Genomic DNA, 15,883 nt, shown 5'->3' with positions numbered 1-15,883 from the left:
GCTTCAGCAATTTGAGGTGAGTTTCCCTTTGTGTGAATGGGTCTACGGCCACAATGTCGGCCCATGTAGTTATGAGTAGGAAGACCCGGGGGTTAGCCCTAAGCACAACATGCTAGTATGGCATTCGGGACTAAGGTCCAATGTTAGCGGGCGGGTGCCCAAGGAATGGTTTGTATGATAGTTATACTTGTTGTCTGTGTGATACATGTATGTGCCTGGTAGGGAGGTGAGTGTGGGCGAGGTCCCGTATCTCACCAATAGCAGAGTGTGGACGGTGTTCCATACCTCATTAGCAGCAGAGCAGGGGCGAGGCCCAAGTTAGGAAAAGAGTGAGTGTGGGTTGGGCCCGTATCTCACTATCAATAGAAGAGTGTGGACGGTGTTCCATACCTCATTAGCAGCAGAGCAGGGGCGAGGCCCAAGTTAGGAAAAGAGTGAGTGTGGGCTGGTCCCATATCTCACTATTAGTAGGAGTGTGGACGGTGTTCCATACCTCATTAGCAGCAGAGCAGGGGCGAGGCCCATGTTAGGAAGAGAGTGAGTGTGGGTTGCGCCCGTATCTCACTGTCAGTAGGAGCGTGGACGGGATTCCATGATTCGTCGGTAGCAAGACAGGGGCGAGGCCCAAGATAGGCGAGGCCTTAGCACAGTAATCCAGTAGAGTATGTTAGTTATGTGTTGTGATATGATTGTATGCTAGTATATGTTAGTGGGCGGGGCCCGGAGACAGGCGGGGCCTAAGGAAAACAGATATGTACGCCGAGCGGGGCTCGAAGCCAGGCGGGGCCTGGTGACGGACGGGGTCCGATAGCGGGCGAGGCCCAATGCAGCGAGCGGGAGCCCAGTATGTGGTTATGTGCTCAGTATTATGTATGGCATGTATGGATCAGTAGATATGTATGGTATGCGGTAGGTTGGGGAACTCACTAACCTTCGTGCTTACGGTTTTTAGTTTTGGTTTCAGGTATTCAGTTTTCAGAAGAGGAGCTCGGGAGGATTGCAGTGCACACACCATGACAAGTTAGCCTGGGATGTTTACTCTGATAATTAAACAAGTGTTTTGGAAATGAAACTATGATTTGTCATATAAACCCTTTTAGTACGTTTGAATGACTTAACGCTATGAATTAGTAATGCTTTTAAAAGAAATTTTTGGACCCGATTTTTGGGATGTTACACTCTTACTCTGCTCCGACAACCCATCTGAGTTATCCACTATCAACATTGGGGCTCACCCCCAATCAGACGATAACAGACAAGCTAACCCTCAACTTGAGCTCCTAACACCTTAGGGACTAAGCAAAAGCACGCCCTATAGACGCTATCACGACTAAGATCATTACGAATCGAAGGGAAAATCCAACAGTTGACGGTGATCTTATCGCGAAACCCGAATATTTAGCAGTTGCGCAGAAGCCTGGAACTTAGAGAAATCTGACTGAGAACCGAATCTTGGCACAAAGTCTCCATAATACGAGGTTTCTGAAAGAACCCCTTTCTAAACTTTACAATATTACTCCAAACATGCTACATGCATATTCATAAAAATATTTTACATATATGGTTTTATTACAAAAGACTGGATACAAACCGACTAACGAGTTTTTTACAAAGTTTTACATATATATATATATATATATATATATATATATATATATATATATATATATATATATATATATATATATATATATATATATATTACATAACTTCCCAGGAAATTATAAACTAAATACAAAAGCTATAGTATAATCTATTCTACATCTTCTACCAGTATATGACTATATTGAATGCTTATCACCTGCAATAGTTAAAAACATTGAGAGGATAAGCGGGTGACGCTTAGTGAGTTCAATAACAGTTACAATATAACGTTATGCCTTATATATATATATATATATATATATATATATATATATATATATATATATATATATATATCAATATGACAGAAGTAAAGAGGGACAAAGAACAACAAAGGTATATGTGTATCATATGACAGGCTTTCCATATCAACCAACAATCTAATTCGATGATTTACAATCAATGAGACATAACAAATTTCAACTTGATATTCATCAATAAAGCTTTAGCCCAAATGGCACAAAAAATACAATTTTGGATTATCATTTTTGCTAGAATATACAGGCTTTCAGCCCTACATAGCCATATGCCAATACCAGAAGTTATACGAGTCATGCTCTACATGGCCAAAGGCACAAAGCCAATACCAGAAGTTATACGAGTCATGCTTTACATGGCCAAAGGCATAAATCCGATATAACACAAGAAAGTACATTGAATATATAACATATAACATACAATTGTCCCTATATTGAACTCACCGTGAAATAATTAATTGATAAGATGATAATTTGGGCAGCACTTCGCCTCTAAATATGACTTTCTTTAACGAAACCGGGGATTTTAGTTGAAAACTGGGCCTTGCGCGGGCAGAGTTTCAACTTTAAAATATTATTTTTTTTCTCGAGTCTTCGGGGCGTCGGGACTTGCTTCGGGTGTCGGGGATGTTTCCTAATCTTCGGGGAGGTTTAGATAGGCTAAAAATAGAATATAGAGTGAAAGAGTTTCCAAAATTGTAAAACAAATCTGGAGACCTCGCACCCCTTTTATAGGTGGCCGAAGCCTCGGAGTACGCTGGGCGTACTTCGGTACGCTGGGCGTACGAGGCGTGGCACCTACTCGATTACCGGGTCTCGGACTTGTCATCCATGCGAGATACGTGGCTTTACGCGAAGGAAGTGTCGACGTGGCTGGCTCCGGATCACTTACGTGCGAAGTACGCTGGGCATAGCCTCATGTACGCTGGGCGTACGGCTTCGGACCAACCTCGAAGTTTGTGCCAAAAATTTCAAAAATCCGTATCTTTCGCATACGAGCTCCATTTTTGACGTTCTTTATATCCACGCATAGGAGAAATTATGCTCTACAACTTTCGTTTAGACTCTGTCGGCTAATTTTGACTTCATTTTTAAAGTTATGTTTTTAACAGGCCGGGACAGGAAAAGTCCGTTAAAAGTTCATAGCTTCTTCATCTGACATCCGTTTTCGTCTGTCTTTTTACCGTTGTACTACTATTAACGAGACCTTCGATTCTCGTTTAGGTTGTGTCGGCTAAATATCACTCGATCTTTATTTCGAGTTTTTAGTTGTATACAGCTATACCGAAACTTAGAAAAATCATAACTTCCTCATACAAAGTCAGATTTTGAAGTTCTTTTTATGAAAACTCTCGGTTTAACGAATATTACAACTTTCATTTAGATCACTAAAGCTAAAAAGTAGTTTATCGAAAACTCACTTTTTACGCTAAATAGTGTTTTGCCGATTTTGTCGCGGATCTTCGATTGGTCATAACTTTTTCATTATAACTCGAATTTCGATGAGGTTTTCGCCTAAATGTTTCTAAAGAGATAATCTACAACTTTCAATAACATTATTTTTATTTATTTCCAACTTTATATTTTCGTTAATTTCAATATTTGACTTTTGATTGGAATCTCATAAGACTTCCAATACTTTCCAAATGATTCTAAACATAGTTTTACTTCAATTCTTCATAAAACTATCTTGTTAGAACTCATTGCTCAAAACCATATATTATTTAATAATAATATTCATTTTTAAACTAACAAAACACAATAACTGAACGTGTATGTTACAGTTTCACTCTCCCCCACTTGAAATATGCTAGTAACTGAGAACTACATAGTCCTTTGAAACCAAAGCTAACTTAAACTCTACCACCCGATTCCAACCCCTGATATCCTGATACATGGTAGGATATGAATCCACACATCTTTCATACCTTCCAAAACACATATAATCGAGGACAAAGATAATTAATCCATTCAACTGATCATCCAAGATTACAACTGAACCTTGAAACACAAATAGAATTACAGATAAATACCAATACTACCACAACATCCAACTAGAAGAACTACCAACTCAAATCTCAGTCCTCGGGACCCCGTCGGTCCCCTAATGACCATCGGGTAACTGCCAAGCTAAGGGTGTAGGATCCAGCACCTCTCTGAGAAAAGGATAGTGAGCTCCAATGTGGCCTTCTTGACCATAATGAAAACCAACTCGCACACTCCGCCTGCAGTCTCTACCAAAATGGCCCTCCTCGCCACACCGGCGACATGGAACAGATCTGCGCCTCCCTCCAACTGATCCCGAGCTCTGGCCGGCAAACTTGAACTGCTTCGCTGCAGGCTGGGACTGATCCGGTGCCTGACACTGCTCCCTCACCTGGGTCTCTATCCCAATCTCTCATCTCCCCGCGACATCCTGAAGCTCAGTGAGAGAACCATAGTGCTGGATGGACGCGAACTGTCGAATATCCGTCTTGAGCATGCCCAAATACCGAGTCATCTGAGCCTGCTTTGAATCAGTGAACTCAGGGATGAACAAAGCCCTATCATTGAACATCTTGGTGATCTCCGTCACCGACTCGGTCGTCTGTCTTAGATCCAGGTACTCATGGGCCAGTCTCTCCATCTCTACCAAGGGAACATACCTTCCACGGAGCATCTACGAGAACTGTTCCCAATTCATCGCGGCCCTCTGCTCAGGAGTATAAGAAATATTCACCAATCTCCACCAATCCCTTGTCTCCAACCTGAGAAGGTTCATGGCGCACTTGACCTTCTGGCCATCTGGAAAAGAACACGTGAAGAAACAACCCTCCACGTCAAACAACCATCTCATCGTCGCAATCGGGTCCGAGACCCCCCTCAAACTCTGGGGGCTTCGCACGTTCGAAGTCCCGATACTGGAAATCTCTCTCTCCTCGAGCCCTAATGGTACCAACAGCCGCGGTAGCTGCAGCAACAACAACAACCTCACGAAGGATCCCCCTGACATGGTCCTCAGTCAATGTTAGCCCATCCTGGATATCTGCTCCTGATCTGGATCCGGATCCAGCCTCAAATCGTCTCGTAATCACCATACTGAAAATAAACCAGGGAGATAATAGACAAAACGCATATAACACCAGGGGAACCAATTCCCAACAAAACCTTAGGGGTTGTGACTTCCCTGCTACGCGTACGAGTCCTGTGCTTTCAGTAGTACGGCCCATACTACCTTTCACACCTACCCGTAGTTGTCTCAGAGGATCGTCACAACAACCCTAACAATACACTGCACTCTACCATACTCATGCACTCTATCCTCACTTTCTAGAGGAAAGCTACCCACATCACGACTGGCCGGCTGACCCCACATAACTCATCCTACTATCAACTGCCACACGACCCTCCATTGGTGCCAGATAACTATCGCATGAACACTATCACATACTACACGACTTAAACAATCTTAGGCTAAAGGATTTAATCCTACAACGGTTGGACTCAAACCAGAGCTGCGCATCAGGACCAAATTCCCCCACCCTAAGACCATTTAACCCATGCAGTATGTGACTTAGCGCATTCACTCAATAGTTAGTTCAAACACGAAAAAGTCATACAACAATCAATGAGGTATTCTACAAGAGATAAGGCATCACATATCATGCAATTCTATCATACGATTCCTGAGGATCCCTATCTTATCACTAGCATGTTGTTCTAACATAAAATAATATAATCTCAAATAACTGTGTGGTGATTTGGGGTCTACTTACTGGTTCCAGCTGATCGTACACATCTCATCCTCCTTGATTATTTTGAAAACCATTTGAAAATTGTTTTAAAAATCTTGTTCCTTAGTTTGAGACTAGATTCACACGAATGTTCCTCCAATTCACTCAAACCAAGGCTCTGATACCAACTTGTAACACCCATTATATTCATAAAAATTTTAACTTTTTTAAAACCAACCAGAAATCATAGTTGTTTACAATATAGTTTTCAAAACATGTTTAATATCAGAGTTTTCCCAAAATCATAACACAAAACACGAGGAGGTGCACAATCAAGCCTTCGTTTTCCCGCGATCATCTGAAGTACCTGAAACATAACCCAAAACTGTAAGCCCAAAGCCTAGTGAGTTTCCCCCAAAATACCAACACATCACAAAAACCAGAATAATACAATAAACAACATGCATACAGAGCCTTCAGTCTGACTGGAACGCCCCACCGGCCTATACTTTATCCGGGACGTCCTAGGTCTATTGGCCTTCATCACAAAGCAGGTCCGCCTAAACCCAACCACTCACAAACCATGTCAACACATACATAACAAACAAGCATATAACCAACCAATAAACAACAGACATGTCTTACAGATCACATAGCATCATCCTATCTACCAAGATACCGATCTAACAGATCACTACAACATAGCAACATCCTATCTACCTACCACGATACCGATCCAACATATCACTACAACATAACAACATACTAAGTACCAAGATACAGATCTAACAAATCACTATAGCATAATAGCATACTAAGTACCAAGATACATATCTAACAAATCACTACAGCATATCATCATACTAAGTACCAATAATCTAAGGAATGCATAACTGTATGTATGAAGAGGTGAGATAGGCACCCGGACATATAATCCTACTCTTGAGCCACATCCAAACAAGGAAAAGGCAAGAAAGCCTAGATTAAGAGTCCTCAGTCTATCCTACATGATTTCATACAATCCCTAAGGCATCCTTCTACTAACAGATAACCAAACTAGTGGTCCGGCATTGGTGCCTTCGACCCACGGTATAGTGAGGTAAAACTCACCTTGATATGTGCATAGATAATCACCATAGCAACGAAGAACTCTACCAGCTTCAACTCACTTCCAATCACCTACAGGAAGATGCTTGAGTCAATATCCGATCACAGGTCATAGTCGCTTGCAACAGTGACCATCTCACATGAAATGACGATTAGGGTTTCACATAAAATGACTATTAGGGTTTCACATAAAATGACGATTAGGGCTAAGTAAGAACACTTAACCCATTAAGGACTTCATCCATTAATTCCAACATTACATTAAGTTAATTGTAATAAATTAGTAAGTATTATTTTAAGTTTAATTAATAGCTATAACACGGGTCCCGACCAACTCCAAACTAGGGTTTTCTTGACATGTTTCTTAACCCTAATTAGGTTTTCCAACTCCTAAGGTTAGATGATTAGTTAATTAAATAAATATATATTTAATAAATCGGGCACCACCCACTGCCACTTCGGGCAGTGGTGGTCGGTGGCGGCTTGCGGTGGCAGCCACCCGCACACGGCGGCGGTTTGCGTGATAATTCCAACACTCCAAACACACATACAAGTTCCTACAACACACACACACATACACACACTAGCACCAAAAAGAATAAGAAAAAGCCCAATACAACCTCAAAAAACGGTGGCCGGCGGCGGCAGGAGGTGGCAGCCACCACCTCACGGTGGTGGTGGTGGGTTTTCTTTCGTTTTTCCGGCCAAACAAAGACTATACAACATCATACCAATAAAATACGCTCACATACACTACATGACACACACACCATAACTCACACACACAACCACCATAGACGGTGGCTGGTGGTGGCAAAAAAGGCAGCAAATGGGCGGCAGCCACCATGATTAGCTGCCATGGTGGTCCTTTATGATTTTTGGCCTACCCAAAAAGCACACGCACACCACACAAACTTGAAGCAGCAGCATACACATACTCATGCGAAACACGAACACAACAGCCTCCTTCGGGGTGGCAAACGAAGACCAGAGCAGCCAATAAAATAGAGGAGTCGTATGGGGACGGCAGCGGACGCCGGTTTGCCTTCGACGAACCAGGCGCAACAGAACAAAATCGGGGAAGGAGAGGCGGCGCGATTCATCACCGAGAGCAGCAATAACGACAGCCACGTGCCTTTGTTCTTCCGACATCTCCACTGACATGACGTTGGGCTCGCAACCTCGTCTTCATCGGCGACGAGAACAACGGTGGTGATGCTCAGCAGTCCATGTGCAACTAATAGGTGGTGGCTGGAGGATGGGGGTATAAGGGTGGCGGCTGAAGAATAAGATTAGGGTTAGGGTAATTTTTTTGGGTGAATATGATATGAGGGAAGGGAGGGGAAAGGGTCGTGTTCAAATTATGTGTTCAAATGAAACTTTGATACATTTTCACTAGTTTGGTCCCTGACTCCACAAATTAGTTCAAATAAGGTCCAATATTTACACTACAACCCCTGCTCTACAAAATTATTTACGTTTTAAGTCTGCATGTTACAATTTTGACCCTCTATACCTGAAAATATAACTTTTAACACCCCAAGTGTACACCCTGCTAATTTAATATGACTTAGGGCTAAAATAAAATATAAAAAAATAGATCTCGGGGTTTTAAGGATTATTATTTATTTATTTACTTATCTTATTTTATTTATTTATTTAAAACGGAATGTTACGACATAAAGGAAACCCACCAAAGGTAAATTGATCAACCTAGAGTTGGTTATGAAACCATTAAATAGATTTGCATAGTGAGTATGGAGGACAAACCCATAGCTCTCTTAAAACACACATAATTAAAATAAATAATTTCTTGTTAACATCTAGGGCGTGTTTGTCACAGAGCGTTTGGGAGCTTCTAGCTTTTAGCTTTTGACAAAACGCTCTAGTTTAAACAAAAAGTTTCGTTTGGTAGTACGAGCGTTTAGCTTTTAGTTTAAACAAAACGTTCCAAATCTAAAAGCTACTTCATGTAGCGTTTAACAAAACACTACTGAGCTTTTGCAATCAATTTCCAAAATTACCCTTAAAAATATATTTATATATTTATTTATTTTTAATCAATTGTCCTTTTATGTAATTTTATATATTTCAAAAGCGTCCAGCTACTTTTGCCAAACACTCATATACCAAATAAAAGTTACAGTTTTCCGCTACCAGCTACCCGCTACATGCTACCCGCTACCAGCTACCCGCTTCCAGCTAACAACTACTTTTGCCAAACACGCCCCTAGATATAAACTCACACAAGTAATCTCACACACCCTCCACTGTCAAGGCTATGTTAGTAGGCATCCACACACTCTCGCTATCAGAAAAGAATATGAAGAACAATCTTTATGTTTCACAAACACCTTTTATCCAAAACACAGAGGATACCACCCAAGGATCGTTAGATGTACTACACGCAAAATCAAAAAAAAAAAAAAAAAGATTTGGCCCCACTCATCTAATAGAAACAAATTTGTACCATTTTTGTTTCTTTCAAGTAAAGAAAATTGATACAGTTTTTGCTACATAACTTATTATTCTTTAGACTATCTCCATTCACAACCAAAACAAACACAACTATTTAATAAAAAACTAATTTTTTTTTCTTTCACCAATAAAACCCAATTACATTTAAATTTTTACTCCAATAAGCAACCCAACTCAAATCAATTTTTATTAAATGAATATAATTATGATTATTTTTTATTTATTTAAATAATATTAAAATATTACATATTTTATTTTTGGAAGATAATAATTTATGACAAAATCCACGATAGATTCATATAATTTTTTTGAAAATCACTTGTAAAAAAATTGAAAAAGATTAAAAATAAAGAATAAAATTCGATGTCAAAAGTTAAAATTATGCTCTATTTATAAATAAAAACAAATTATAAATGTTGATAATTTTTTATAATTATCTTACATATCTTTTGATATAATATATATTATTCTAAAAGGAAATCAATCTTTAAATGAATTAATGTGAAGATAATTGAGAAGATATACAATAAAATATTCCACAACTATAGTCTCTGCAGCAAACCCGTAGGTGGGGTTTTGAGGATTTTACTATTTTAACAATTTTTTATAATAATTAAGGCGATCAACTATGAAATTATTCACCAATGACAATAGTCTTAAGGTCTTCCGATATTGAGAATTTTTCACGCGTCAAAATCCTATGTGGAGAGGATTTTCACGAATGAAGGCCACCTCCAAAGAGGAGTAATTGTCTTGTGGAGTGGCTCCCAATGTTAGTAAACATGTTGTTGGGGAGTGACTACCTTAATGATGTGACATTCACTAATCAACATGCTGTCATGATACCCCTTGGCATAATCCAAGATTTTTTCGCCAATTGCCCAAAATTTTGAACGACAACGAAAGAAAAATTCTCTAACCCTATATTTTTTCGCTTCCCAACTTCCCAAATCTGTCTTTCCTCTTTTCTCCTAATTTAATTAAACATATTGATGAATAATAGATTTTAATGTACGTAATCATCTACCTCAACAACAAAATATGTGTTGATTTGGTCATGTTCATTAAAAAATATGACCAAGCCATTCTTGTTGCCTAACAACCTATTTGAAATGATGGAAACCATACACTTTCGAGTAGAAATAAATTGTTAAAAACAAATTTTTGTTTTTTTTTTCAAAAAAATCTTTACAAACATAAAATTGAGAGTAATACATGAGTTTCTTCACGCTAACCTTTTCCAAAATTAATCCGAAAGAACCAAAAACAGCATTAAAATTTAAAGGTGACACTTTAGAACAATGTGGCAGACGGGGTTTGTTAAGAGGGATCTTGCTAACTGAATACCTTCGTCTGTTTCTGCAAATAGACCCCTCTAAAAACCAACTATGCTACGACTTAACGCCTATTGCTAAAAAAACTAGATAGCGGCAATTGGCATATCCAATAGTTTTGATGTCTTGTAACTTATGTTCCAAACAATAAATAAGTAAAAATCAAATTAAATGCGAATACATAATAATAATATTTAACATGACTGCAAAACCTGTCCCTATTATACAACCCAAATACAATAATCATACTCTCTTCTACTCTAACTTTGTCTAAAACCATATCATCTATTCTCTTTGATGTCTCTAAACACCAAACATCATGACGATGGATGCTACAAATAGGATTACAAGCGACCCCACAAACGGCCGCAAACCATCTGATGCAGATGCTGTGTTCCCGAGGGGCGGACTTGCACCAAAAGCTCCTAATCCTGTTGACCCCGGATCAGGGTTTCCAAAACTAAACCCTGGTGGAGGAGATTGCATCCTGAAAATTCAAGATATAACTTTAGAAAACATCATGATCCTCACACTATTATAACAGTAAGTAGTAACACATTACCCTGGTATAGTTGACCCTGAAGATGATGTTGTAGGTGTAGGCAAAGATGATGTTGTAGGTGTAGGAAAAGCCGTTGGATTAACAGGTGCTTGTGTAGTTGGTGTTGTGGGCAAGGGAGAAGAAGATGAAGATGAAGAAGATGATGATGATGATGGATAGATACATGAACCTACACCTGTAATTAAATCCAATAAAGTAAGTATATGATAAGATACAGAGGTTCTGGTATATGTGGTCAAAGGGTAAATAGAAATGAAGAAGAAGATAAAAAGGTAAGTAGAAAGATTCTTACTTGGATTGGCGGTGGTGACAGTAGCAGCGCCACCAAAATCGCAACTTGTTGGCACCGGATTCTTTTGGTAATAACTGTTAAAAGCATACGAAGCATGATTCTGAAGCGTGGCTGGTTCATAACAGCTTGAACCCTGTTGAATCGTGGCACAATCAGCTCCGCCAATCCCACATGCATAATCAAGCCCCGCCTGTAGTGCCGCCTGTGACGCTCCACTCTTTGCTACACACCAGCTCTGCCCTCGACCTGGACCTGCCGGAGCGTTTCCTCCTGATGTCGTTGGAGGCGGCAGTACAGATGGTGTTGTAACAGGGTTCACCGGCGGCTGTCCTCCGGGGTTCGTGCTTGGCGTGGTCACCGGATTAGTGACTGGTACCGATGGATTTGTGACGGGATTTGTTGTGGGTGGATTGGGTGACACACCGACAGGGTTGGCACCAGGTACTGTGACAATCCCTGGTGCTGTATTGACCGGAGGGCCAGTGACCGGATTTGTGACCGGATTGGTGATCGGAGGTGTGGGTAAGGCGGTGGTCGGAGGATCGATCGAGTCAAATTCCGTCATTTTATAGCGGAAATATTCAACGAGTGTTCTGTGAATAGAAGGAAACAATTGTTGTTTCTCCCGATCAAGTTCCCTTCTCTCAAAATCAATCGACTTTTTGGCATGAGAAATTTCCGAGCTCATAACTGTCAAAATCAGAGTCCACTTATAAGAAGGAAAGAAAAGTTGTTCATAGTTACACCTGCATTATTCTGTACCAGAAAAACCCAAAAAAACTAAAAACCCTATCCCCGGATCTGAATCTTACGAACAAATTCAAATGAATTTCCATCGGAATATCGCTAAAATGCATGAAACTGAGGCCGTTTCAGATACTACTAACAGTTAACCATTCGGAAAGCACCGATGTGTATCAACGACCATAAAACTGACCTGAATTGCATACAAACAGAAGCAGTTGGAGGAAGAAGAAGAAGAAGCACTTGGAGGAAGGTCTTTTCGCCATGGATCTGGTGGATGTTGATTGTTGATGAGATGTGCAGGAAGAGGAGGAGACCCGGATGGATTTGAATGGGAAATGAGATTTTGGCTTGTTTTAAAAGACGGTGTGTATAGTGATGGAAGAGAGAAAGCCATTGGAGAGTGTGAAAAAGTGCCGATGATAATAAAGTGGAGAGTAGACAGGGGAAAAAAGGTGAAGAAAGCAAAAGAGGAGAAAGAATATGTCGTGTTGGTTTTGAATGTGGAGGATTATGATAAGGTGGTATTATAAAGTGTTTACTTTGGCATGAAGACTCGACCAATATCAAGCATGGATTCTCCCTCGTAATATCATTTTTTTTTCACAACATACTTATACTTATCCCATCCCAAAATATAGTATTTTGAGGGAAAGCTTTTATTAAAGGGTAATCACAAAATAACAAGAATAAAGATTGTATCGTGATTTGATTATCTTTTGCATATTTATAACAAAATAACTATCAATTTTGCAAAAACAAACCTCATAACTTGTAGAAAATTTAAGAATGCATTTTTCTAATAAAAATATTGTCGTGGTGGTTCATGCTTTGATTTTTAAAAATAAAGCTTATTTAGCAACTAGGGCAATAACGGTGATTTCGACCTAAACTCGCATAAGTTGTTCATGAATCATGAAGTTAGTTATGTGTTTTAACTCGCTCAAAGTATTTTTGAGATGCCTAGATATGCATAACATGTTTATTTTGAGTTCTTGTTGTAAAAATGTGTAATTTATAGAACTATGAGAATTAATCGATCTTCATTCATAGTTAATTAGTTATCTCAATATAATGAGTGAGAAAAACAGATCTTCATTCATAGTTAATTAGTTATCACAATACAATGAGTGAGAAAAACAAACAGACAATAAGTTGCGCCGCTAAACTTTTTGTATGATAAAACCAATTATTTTGAAGACTACATTCATAGATCTATGAGAAATAACATTGCTATGAATGATCCGTTGTATTCTATTAAGAAGTTTCACCGCATTCAGTACGGAGAAACCAAAGGTATCAAACGCAAATGACATGAACACGTATTGATTTTCCATGATTTCTCATGTTTTGTGACTTTAAATGTGACAGCTTTTGTACGAAACTAATTATCACTCTTAATTTGTTCGACAAAATTAGCTTATAATATGGATAAACAATCTTCAATATATTATCAATATTATCATCCAACTAATATTAAAATATTGATGAAAAATATGTCTTCCATGCAAAAGATATAATTTTCAACTATATGTGCTTTTATGACGCATTATTGTACAAAAATAGTTGCCACTCTTAACTACTTTGACGAGATTATATAAAAGTTTTTAGAAATATATTTTATTATGGCATCTAAACATTCTAACTACGATAAAAGGTGGGCAACAATTTGTTAATGCAAATTTTTATACCACATTTCCATTGTGACTTCATGTCAAACCTATTGGCCAAATTTTATTTTGGTGCCCCAGCTAGTGTCAAATTTGTTATCAAAATGATTGTTTATATTTAAATTTGAATTTTTAACCATCCAACCAGTTAATTTCGCATGAAGTTTCTATTTGCTATCCAAAAATAAAAACAAGTAACAAGTTTTTTCAAAAAGGATATTTATCTTTAATTTTTAGGACTAAAATCAACTCATTTATAAACCTAGAAAGAACCCCAAAATAGTGAGAATCACAACGTCCAAGCATTTTCTTTGAATCCGTCTACAAACCACTTGATAGAGCCATAATTCATTAATAGAATAATATATATAAAACCCATAAGGGCGGATTACAATACAAGACTAATTTTATCGGGCTTAGTACAATGGGTTAATAACAATACACCAAACATATACAAAAGGGTACATCAATACTATCCGCTAACATCCCCCGTAGTGTGAACGGAAGGAGAATTCTGAACGTTCAGACTGGACTTGAAATTGTTGAAGAGCTGTGTCGGAAGGCCTTTGATGAATATATCGGCATATTGAGCGAAAGAAGGGGTGTGAAAAACACGAACTTCGCCACGAGCCATCAGGTCACGAACAAAGTGTATGTCAATATCGATATGTTTCGTGCGCTGGTGCTAAGCTGTGTCGGAAGGCCTTTGGTAGGCGGACACCGAAGCTCACGAAGTAAGTTACGGACCCAACAAGTCTCTTCAACAGCATTGGCAACGCCGCGATACTCTGAACGAGAAATAACACCTTGATGTTTAGACAATCAAGAAATAAGATTATCACCAACAAAAACATAATAACCAGAAGTCGAACGTCGTGATACTAGGCATGCTCCCCAATCTGTATCAGAGTATGCATGACGATCAGAGGATGAGGAGACGTTTAAACTTATACCATGATCTAGAGCCCCTCCCCCTCCCGGATGTGCGTAGAATGCACTTTAGATCATGAAAAGGAGGCCATCGGGGGTCATGCATGAAGAGACAAATATATTGAACGAAAAATGCAATGTATGAGAGAGTGAAGGTTAGGTATTGTCGTGCAGCAAGACTGCGATAAATATAGGGGTCATTAACGGGTGGTCCAATAGCATCCAACTTATGAGTAGTCTCGACAAGAGTATGACCTGGATTACAATGAAACATGTGTACATGTGTGCACGCTCTAGGATATCAGAGGCAAACTTTCTCTAAGAAAGAGAGAGAAAGAGAGAGAGAGAGAGAGAAAGAGAGAGAGAAAGACCATGAGTGGAGCGTGTGGCTTAAATTCCAAGGAAGTAGTTGAGTGCTTCAAGATCTGTCATGGCAAACTCGCGACTAAATAAGGTGATGATGGACTGAAGGAGAGTCGTAGAGGATGTTGTCAACACAATATCATCAACGTATAGAAGTAAGTAGGTAATACCAGTCCCATGCGGTGAGCATGTCGAGCAAATCGTTGATACTAGGCCCTAGGGGACTGTTTTAGGCCATATAAGGATCTCTGAAGGTGACAAACGTGGATATGGAGGTTCGCGAAAACCCGAGGGCTGATGTATATAAACAATCTCTTTAAGGTGACCTTGAAGAAATGCATACTTCACGTCGATCAGATGGATAAGCCAATGTATGGAGATGACGAGACTGAGCATAGTGCATATGGTTGTCAGCTTAACAACCGGGCTAAAGGTCTCATCACAATCCTTGGTTTTTATTGCGCCTATTTTCCATAAGACGGGCTTTGTATAAAAAGAGAGAATCGTCAGCTGTAATCTTCTGTTTAAATAGCCACAAGGAACGAACGACGTTGGCTCCGGGTGGACGTGGCATATGAACCCAAGTACCGTTTGTCATAAGACCATTTTATTCCTCGTTCATGGCTTTATACCAGTTTGGGTCTTTCAAAGCCTGAACATGTGACCTCAAGATAAAGGATATGGAGGAAGAGTGGAGATTTAGAAGATCAACGGGTTTAAATATACCCTGTTTAAGATAGGGTGGTCATGGGGTGGTTGGTTAGGAAAGGAGAATGGTGAGGAGTCGAG

General features: G+C 39.3%; 1 protein-coding gene across 1 annotated transcript; it reads right to left on the bottom strand.

Annotated features, from left to right (window-relative positions):
- Nucleotides 1-10,685: 10,685 nt before the first annotated feature.
- On the bottom strand, nt 10,686-12,657 carry LOC145138561 (Carbohydrate-binding X8 domain superfamily protein). Its single transcript, XM_079072629.1, has 4 exons — nt 12,325-12,657; nt 11,388-12,077; nt 11,096-11,270; nt 10,686-11,020 (listed from the first exon to the last, which is right to left on the bottom strand). The coding sequence occupies exons 1-4, from the start codon at nt 12,395-12,397 to the stop codon at nt 10,837-10,839; spliced, it is 1,122 nt and encodes a 373-aa protein (XP_078928755.1). The 5' UTR covers nt 12,398-12,657; the 3' UTR covers nt 10,686-10,836.
- Between the last annotated feature and the right edge of the window lie 3,226 nt (nt 12,658-15,883).

Source organism: Lactuca virosa, chromosome 9 (genome assembly GCF_052849685.1).
Source record: "Lactuca virosa cultivar CGN04683 chromosome 9, Lactuca_virosa_CGN04683_v6, whole genome shotgun sequence".
NCBI classification, from domain to species: domain Eukaryota; kingdom Viridiplantae; phylum Streptophyta; class Magnoliopsida; order Asterales; family Asteraceae; genus Lactuca; species Lactuca virosa.
This window is presented reverse-complemented; position numbering and strand designations above follow the sequence as displayed.

Excerpts from the sequence above, each read along its gene's own strand:
- LOC145138561 (XM_079072629.1), bottom strand. The coding sequence starts at position 12,397 with ATGGCGAAAAGACCTTCCTCCAAGTGCTTCTTCTTCTTCTTCCTCCAA. Across the intron at positions 12,078-12,324 it reads TCTGTTTGTATGCAATTCAG|TTATGAGCTCGGAAATTTCT; the intron begins GTCAGTTTTATG and ends TGATTTTGACAG. Across the intron at positions 11,271-11,387 it reads TGTCACCACCGCCAATCCAA|GTGTAGGTTCATGTATCTAT; the intron begins GTAAGAATCTTT and ends ATTTAATTACAG.